We start from the raw sequence: 8988 nt of genomic DNA, 5'->3' as shown, positions 1-8988 counted from the left end.
GTCACTACGACTGGTACATACACCCCATAAAAAATATAGACCTGACAACACTAAGGCGCTAAACTTTACTGAAGGAACTTAGCAACAGATAATTATACCCAGATGCCTCCATTTTTGTTTATTAATGCTTATTTTTGTAGGTTTCACCCACCTTTTGCATGTTCTGATCCAGTACTGATAGCGCAGTACCTGTGACATCAACGAAATCCTAAACAAATCCATATTTAGACTGGAATTTTTGTCCCGAAATCTTAAGTTTGAAAACATCTTGCCTTCCGCACCATAAACATGTACTGATCATATAGAGTTCTACTCAGCAGTTGATCACCTGCTGCTGTGCTGACCCCCCTGGTCATCCGATTTGATACTGCCAGGCTGTGAATTGTTTCAGGCTAGAACCCTTACATAATGATACAGTATCATCCTGGATTTTTATACACACCTTGATGTCCATCTCAGTACCAAATGTAATAATTTAATTGATTTTCTTACATTTTTTCTGTCATGTACATTAAGGATCTTACTTTAAACCTCAACTGAACTTTACATTCATTGCTAGTTGGTAAATATTAGCATTCTAACATGCTAATCTAAGACAGTGTGTATGCTAATAGGCTTCCTAGCATGGCCGTAAACCTTTATTTGAAAGTGAGCATCAGAATTTTGCATTTTATCATTTCACTCTCGCATCAATAATATTGATCCATAATTCCATCTACAAAACGTAAATACTGTCTGCCCCTCCCTCTACCCACATACCACCTCCATCCTTGTTCACAGTCTTGTTACCTCTTGTACTGATTATTGTAATTCTCTTTGGCCTTCCTTACAAATCCCCCCAGAAGCTCCAAATGGTCCAAAATTCAGGTGCTTCTCTCATCACCAAAACACTCTCATTTCACTTTACATTCAGAATTCAGTTCAAACCCCTCAGGATGATACTATGCATTCAAGGCCATCCAAAACCTCGCCCCTTCTTATCTATATGATCTCCTTCACATCACCGCCTCATTCCGCTCCTCCTGCTCCCTCCGTTCTTCCTCTTCTATCCACCTCATTGTGCCTTCTGTCCACCTCAGATAGCTGCTCATCACTGCTTTTGTTACCTGTTGATGATCAGGCTCTGGCAGCTGGACTGGGGTCTGGATACTCAGCTTTAACATCATTCCGGGTTCTTCGCTAGCTTTGTGTTAACATGCTGTCTTTGTAAATGCTTGCAAAGAACTGATGTTATGTTAACAGTGTGCAGTTGTTCCTGTTCTTGAGGCAGTTTGCACTTTAGCATTGTGCTCTTGTTCTTTAGTGCAATGAAAATAGAGTCCCATATCCCCACCATTTTCCTCCTCCCTGCACATGAACCAAAATCAGCTAATTGTAGCGTAAGCACCCGGAAACTAAAAGACACATTTGATGTTTTTTTTCTTTTTATCCATCTGGCATGCAGATAACTGAAGAACTTTTGTAACACACGTAACAACCCAACTGTAACTGTAATGTGAATACCAAACTCAGTTCAGTAACTTGTTACATTAGAGTGATTACAGTAACCCTGTCTACAATGGCAATGACTGTGTTTAATCCCAGGCTATAATCTTTTCTAAACCAATAATCTTAAACCCATCCAAACTGAGGTGAAAATGAAAGTGAACAGCAAATTAAAAGTGGTCTAAGTGTAAAAGTAACGCCACAGAAAGTGTAAAAAACATCACCCCTATGTGAGGACTCAGTCTGATGTGTGAGTGACATCTTTGGTACTACACACTTTTTTGTTTCTCTTTGAATTTAAAGACACTTCACTTTGAGTTCAGGAAAGCTATTTCATAAGTAGGCCTGTTTCTCCAGGGGAGACTAGAGCAAACTGAGCCTTTTTGCCATATGAACACGTTTCTGCCAAACACTATCACTTTCAGTGAGAAAACTTTATTGTATGGTTTTATAAGTTATAGCACATCTGAGCCAGAAACCCAACCCATGGCCTTCAAATATGCAGTTTCAAGAGGATCAACTTACCCCACCGATGGGGCAAATTTTATTTTTCTAAGTTAAACAGCCAACTTACATCTTACTATATGCACAACTTTGACTACTACAGTTCTATATATGATAGTGACTAAAATTGCTATCATGTAAAATGTTCTGTAAACTTGGGGTCTGCAAATTATAGTAACAAATACAGTATCAGGCCTATTGAAGGCCACACAAAATTAAGAAATGTGAAATATGAAAAAAAGAACGCTCTCAGCAGGGTTAACTGTTTAACTTATGTTGAATTTGTTCTTCCAGCTGAGTCCCCAATAGATCTCAGATGAGGGAGCTTTTTTAATAACAGCATCTTTTAATCTGGTATGAAGATGGCGCTCTTGATCGGCTGGTGATTCTCTTCAAGAGGACTCCTTCGTAGTCATCCATAGCAAGACAATATGATACTCTGACCACAGCAAAATCACCCTCACTCCGCTCTTCGTCCTCTGAGCTTTCTTCCAAATCTCATCATCAACTGCTCTTTCAGATTCAACTGCTTCATTCCTTACAAAGAAAGCTGTGAGAAAAAAAAAAAAAAAGTGAAATTTATGTCTGGGGTCGTGACTCAGTAGATTACATTTTGTGACTGTTTCACGAACTGCTTTGAGTCTTGGCTTCTTTTTCAAGATGCAATCACATCTAATAGATGTTTTGATGTTTTCTGTAGATTCGTCTCCCACAGTGCATCTTCAAAAGCCAGTACACAGACCTATAACACTCTTGCCAGCCAGTAAATTCTTCCTCCAGGTGTCTCACTTTAAAAAAAAAAAAGAAAATTAAACAAATTTATGTGTCAGTGCCCACCTCCGCTCCTTCCTGTGAACAAGCAGGCAATTTCAAATGTTGCTTTTAGTCAGTTTCCAAACCATAGTCTGCTCCAGCTCACATGCCAGGCCTTGTAAAATTAAAGCAAACATGGCCACCTGGCCTCCAGTATGCAGTACAGGAAAAGTGTCAATCAAGCAAGAAGAAGACTTGAAATATTTTCCTTTACACAGCTGCAGAAACCCTCAGTACCAACATCAGGGTCCTTGACGAACATCTGGTTCTTCTAGAGAATGAATATGACTTTTCCACACTTATTATTATCTAAGAAATACAACTGTAAAACAAATACCTTTATATATATACTCATCTTTTTATTTTATTTTATTTTATTTCTAGATGAAGGTCAGCCCTAGCCCCTGAACACTGATGGTCATTTATTGACATTACTGAAAATAGAAGACCCCTCTAAGGGAGGACTGATACCCACCATGTCCTGGACAACGGATACCTCAGCAGAGGTTATTTTGAGCACAGAGTTACGCATCAAACTGCAAAGATAAATGAATTAATGGTGTAGCCTATGGAAACCGAATCTGTTCACATCGATCCGGTTACTGAAGAGCAAAAAGCTGAGCAGTGACTTCACCGCGAGCTGATCACAGCAAATAAAGCTTCAGTAACTGTTTGAGTTCACAGGGGAGTTAAAACAGTGCGCTGCTTAGATTAAAAAAAAACAACAAAAAAAAGTGACTTCTTTCTTTCTTTTTTGAGAAAAGTCGGTGACACGTTAAGTGGCGTTAAGTTGCGCTTACGGCTGATACAGGTGATGTAAACAGACTGCAGAGAAAGTGCTACAGACGGTGAGACGGACTTGAACTCAGGGGGCGAACCGCAGCAAGAGACGCCCACACAACACTGAAGGATACCGCGCTATAAAAATGTGAGTCGGTATTTCAGCGTCAGTGGGGATCCCATGAATACGGAAGCAGACAGACGGATTGAGTAATGGGGGGGAAAAAAATCCAAGAAGGACATCGCTGCGGTGGAGTTTATTAAAGGAAATATGACTTCTAATAAAAACAGATTTTTTCATCTGTTTCTGGACTGCTAGATCCCGTCTTTGGACCATCTGGATCTCTGAATGACGGAAAAACTTATAGGATATCTGAACAACTGTCTAGTGGTAAGCGATTTCTTCCATTTTAATAATAATGATAATGATAATAATAATGATGATGATGATGAAGAAGAGCAGTAGGAAGTCTTTGTTAATTAGTATGTAATTTCTATTATTAATTATTATTGTTAATATGCAAAATCAGTGTGCAATGGCAGTTCCTATAGAATTAACAAAGTTGGTGATTAAGAACTTGTGATGGGCAACATACGTGTAATAGTGCAGAAAATCAGCTCACTGGTTGTACACCTCTAATTTGTTCTAATATTTAGCGTTTTGTTTGTGTTGCTGGGAGTTCTGTTCTGTTTATCTGTGTTTGACCTCCAAACTAAACCTAACAATAAGGCTCCACCTCGATTCATAAAGCACCCAGGTCCTGACAGCCTCTTCTTGTTGTCTGTCATTCTGTGGCTACTGAAATGCTTTCATCTGTCATGTCTGCTTGACACCCACAAGGTGACCAGCTGTCCAGTTGGGTTCAAAGTGACTATTTAAAAAAAATTCTATGAAGAATTTATGGCAGTATGGTTATATAAAAATAGGGAAATACATATTATATTTATTATATTATAATATTATTTACAAGTAAATTTATAAGTTTCATGCTAAGATGAGTGTTCTCCTTTGGAGTTTTCTCTCCAGGATAAAACTTGATTTCATACTCAGAGGTTTCTATTTCAGTAATGCCAGTAATATTTATGAGTAAACTTTCTTAAAAAACAAACAAAAAAAAACAGGAGAAGTAAAACAATCATTTCCTTCTTTCCCTTCTTTTGGAGTGCTTAAATCCTTTAACTATTAGGAGCCTTTGAATATTAAAAGATAGATCTAAAAGGATTACAATACACGTTTTTCCACCGTTAGTCTCCAGATCATCTTTAGTGCCTCTTGTCAGTGATTTTTTTTTTTTTTTTGGACAGCCATGCAGCCATGCAGCGAGAGACATAAACACATTTCTTCTAAAACTCTTTTTGGTGTTTTAACGATCTGCCAGAATCTTATGGCCTACCTCATAAAGGCTGTGGCTAAAGTGGCACCTGGCCTGCCGCTTTCCCCCACTCAATAAGATAAAACATGTTTACGGTTGTAACTGCGCTGCAAGTTATGCCCCTGAGCTCAGTCTTGTGCTTCAGTGCAGCCAGTGCCTTGTTACAACGCAGCCACATCTCCCAGTGTATGTTTATGGAGGCGTGGGTTCTGCCCACAAATAAAACTGTTATTCTCATGTTCCCCTCACCTGGCTCGTTCTTGTTGCCCCCTGTGCCGTCACATCTGGAAATGCTGCTGTCGATGTTTGGTTGGTTTGAGATTTTCTGCACTATTTTTTTTTTCCAGGATATTCCCTGAATTTTAATTTGTGTTACTACGTGTAATTTTAAAAAATAATAATCAACTTCTGAACAGCATTTTACTTGAACAGCAGCTTATGAGCACTTTACAAATCAGTTCTGCCTCTCCTTTCTCCTACAGCCTCTCTTAACTATGGACCTCATGACCTTTAGAGATCAGAGATGTTAGCTTTGAGCCACTACAACTCCTCAGCCCCCCTTCTTCTCCCTCGTGTGGCTAATGACAGTGGAGGGAAGGTGGAGGTCAGGGCTGATGTTGAAGGGCTGCCACATCATGGAAACCTCACCTTTGAAGAGCCGACCGCCGGTGGGGCTTTCGTTGTCATATTGTCCATGACGCTGGGCATCATCTCCAATATTGTGGCCCTCTTCATCCTGGTTAATGCCTACTCCCTCCAGCGCCGGCGCGCCAAAGCTACATTCCTTCTGTTTGCCACTTCACTGGTGATTACAGACTCTATTGGCCATGTGATTCCTGGTGCCCTGGTTCTCCGACTCTACCTCTCTGGAGGTGCGAGGCCTCAGTATGTCAACTCCTCTGATGGGATGTGCCAGTTCCTCGGTGGCAGCATGGTGTTCTTTGGACTATGCCCTCTCTTCATGGGCTGCGCCATGGCTGCTGAGCGATGCCTGGGTGTTACTAAACCGCTGCTGCACTCATCTTTGGTCACAAAAACACGTACAAAAATTTGCCTTTCTGTCATCTGGCTGGCAGCCCTGAGTGTGGCCTTGCTGCCCTGTTTTCAGCTGGGTTCCTACACCTATCAGGAACCAGGGACCTGGTGTTTCATCAAAGTGCTCAGTGACACTAAGGAGGTGGATGTGGCGTTTGTAGTGCTGTTCTCTGGACTTGGTCTGGCCTCTCTAGCTGTGGCCCTGGTGTGTAACACCATCAGTGGACTGACTTTGGTCCTCGCCCGGCTCAGGAGGCAGCCCGGCTCCCATCACTCAGCCAAGTCCCACGACATAGAGATGGTGGTGCAGCTTGTTGGAATAATGGTCACCTCATGTATCTGCTGGAGCCCTCTGCTGGTGAGTGTCAAGAAGTACAGGTTTGGTAGACATCACCCTTCATCTAAAAATGAAAAGAACAAAAAGCTTTTACACGCCAAAAGTTATCTCACACAGATGTTTACAGTTAGGCTGCCTGATTAGTGACGCTCTGAGCATGCCCAGACTGTATTTGATTAACTTCCATCACTCTTGTCAATTTTGTTGCACCTACTGGAGCAAAACACTTTTACAGCTCTCTTGCTGATGCTGGCAGTCGGCCACGAGAGGTTTAATCAGCCAGGAGGTTTGAAAACACCTGGCAGTTATGCAGTATTTTTACTCAGATTTGTGGAAGTTTTATACAGTTATGTCACTCAGTGCAGCTGTGAGATTAGGAGCAAATGGAGGAGAGTAGTGAAAAACTGTGAAGTTTGCAGTAGAAAGCCATTTGATTTGATTTGATTTGTCAAGGATTCTCACTTTGTAGCTGAAATGACCACTCAAAATGAAATAAACAATAGAATCAGTATCGATAAAGACAGAATAAATATTTTTAAAAAGTGAATTCATTGAGAAGCTGTATTTACTGAGCACAATTTAGGAAACTGGTTCTAAAATGTACAGATAAGCACTGAAAATTAAAATTCATCAGCTGGCCTCTCATTCATTTAAATATGAAACCAAGGAAATTACATAAAATACAGTGAAAATAAATGTACTTTGACACCATTAAAATAAATCAGTGCAGGATAGGCTGAGGTGTGCTAGCAGGTTCAAAACTGACAGTCAAACCCCCAGAAAGCTGTTTGATTATATGATCATGTCTGAAGCGTGCATGCGTAATGGGATGGTTGAAAGACAAAGTTGAGAACTTTGTGTGCAAATGGCCTTTGTATTCGTTAGAACAACCAAAACGTGAACTTCTTAGTAAACACATTTCTGAGGCAAACTGGACCACATTGCACAACTGCATCATTATGAGATCAAATGTCAGACGGGGAGCAAAGACTGCTAAATTAAAGAGCGAGCTTTCTGTCTTCGTGTAAGTGGATCGCACTGTTTAAAGATCAAATTTATTTAAAAAAAAAGTGTAAAAGCAGAGACTGAGGAGGCAATGTCTGAAATGAAGAGGTAATTTTAAAAAAGTGCTTCACATTCATTAAGATATAATAAAAGAAGGGTTTTTGCATGTCAACAAGGTTTTATATAATAAAAGCAAACAATGAAAATGGGAAAGTAGCTCTCCGTTTGACCCGCCAACAAACCTTAGTTTACATCTCAGGGAACAGCAGCAGTCCAAGAAGTCTCACTCGAACGTTTATGCTGCCACTACAGTGAACTCTAGTGACTCAGTCCTCATGGACAAAACAACACATACACAGCTGGTCTCTGTTTTGTGCCGTATTAAGAAGCTACTGATTACTGATTTCAGTTGGCTCAGATATTTCGGTGTGCAGGATAGAATATACCACAGCACTGACATTGCCATTTTACTTGGCTAATTTACCTAAAGATTCATCCAAGTATCTACTACAAAAATGTTTCCAGCATACTATGATTTCTGTACATTTCTCCTGTGTTATAAACATGTGTGTGTTTTGCTTTGCTTTTAATGTAATGTTTTAATATAAAACATAACAGCTGCAGTTTTGTGTTCCATGTTTACAGATCTTTGGCCTGATGTCCGTGATCCACTCCTACACGGGGACCATTGGGCACAACTTGGCAAACTACGAAACTCTGATGGTGATGGGAGTGAGGCTGGCCGCGTGGAACCAGATCCTCGACCCCTGGGTCTACATCCTGTTGCGTCGCACTGTGCTCCGCAAAATCTACCTCATTGTTAAGTGCCAAGCAGGCCTGAGGGGTACTGTTTTGGGCCGTTGGGAGCCATCCTCGTTTCACAGCTCAGAGAAGAATGATGTAGACCAAGGCTGAGCTGAGAGAAAAGCTGACATATTCATTTGTTAGAAGGTCAGCAAACAATTGACGAACTGTATAAAGACCTTTAGAAAGAAAGACTAGCAGAAGAGCAGGTGGAGAGAACCAACTTTGTGGCTTTTAAAGCTTGTCTAAAAAAACTGTTTCTTGGATTTAATCAACATTTCTCTTTCTTACACCATCAAAGTTTACCATGAGTTGAAGGTCTGACCGTACAGATGGAAGCTAGCTAATGCTATGATTTTGCACAAAATATAAACTTTTCTGTTGTTTACTTGCATTGAGGTCCTTGTTATTATACTCTTATAAGGAAACTCATAACAAGAAAGGGCAAAGATGTAGGCCACATATGAATGTAGTACTAACCACACTTTGTGTGAGTGCCACTTATACAAGGACTGCATATTGCCTGGATTTATTTGTCCTCACTTCTACCGGCTTTTAAAGGAATGAATTGTCGGCATGCCTTTATGCAGTATTGTGTGGTTGCAAAATAAATCACTTGTACTGGTTTAGCCATCAGAGGGCGCTCCATACCAAACTCAGAGCTTAAGTATTAGGAATTCTGCTGAATGTATTTCATTAAGGAATGTTAATAAACAAATACTGTGGAGTTTATGTATGTTTATGTATGTTTATATGCTTTATGTGCGCTTATATATTTCTTTGTGTGAAATAATGTAAGATTTTATAAGGTAATACTTGAATAATACACTCAGTTTACTGAGTGTGTGTAAA

The 8988-nt window shown here is 40.2% G+C and overlaps 1 protein-coding gene across 1 annotated transcript; it reads left to right on the top strand.

Annotated features, from left to right (window-relative positions):
• The first annotated feature begins 3766 nt into the window (after positions 1–3766).
• Positions 3767–8867, top strand: LOC115787434 (prostaglandin E2 receptor EP1 subtype-like). Its single transcript, XM_030740143.1, has 3 exons — positions 3767–3973; positions 5438–6348; positions 7978–8867. Exons 2-3 carry the CDS (start codon positions 5479–5481, stop codon positions 8245–8247), a joined length of 1140 nt encoding a protein of 379 aa, XP_030596003.1. The 5' UTR covers positions 3767–3973; positions 5438–5478; the 3' UTR covers positions 8248–8867.
• The last annotated feature ends 121 nt before the right edge of the window (positions 8868–8988 follow it).

The sequence above is a fragment of the Archocentrus centrarchus genome, chromosome 1 (assembly GCF_007364275.1).
Source record: "Archocentrus centrarchus isolate MPI-CPG fArcCen1 chromosome 1, fArcCen1, whole genome shotgun sequence".
Taxonomy (NCBI): domain Eukaryota; kingdom Metazoa; phylum Chordata; class Actinopteri; order Cichliformes; family Cichlidae; genus Archocentrus; species Archocentrus centrarchus.
Note: the sequence above shows the minus strand (reverse complement) of the source record. Positions and strands in the feature narration are given on the sequence as shown.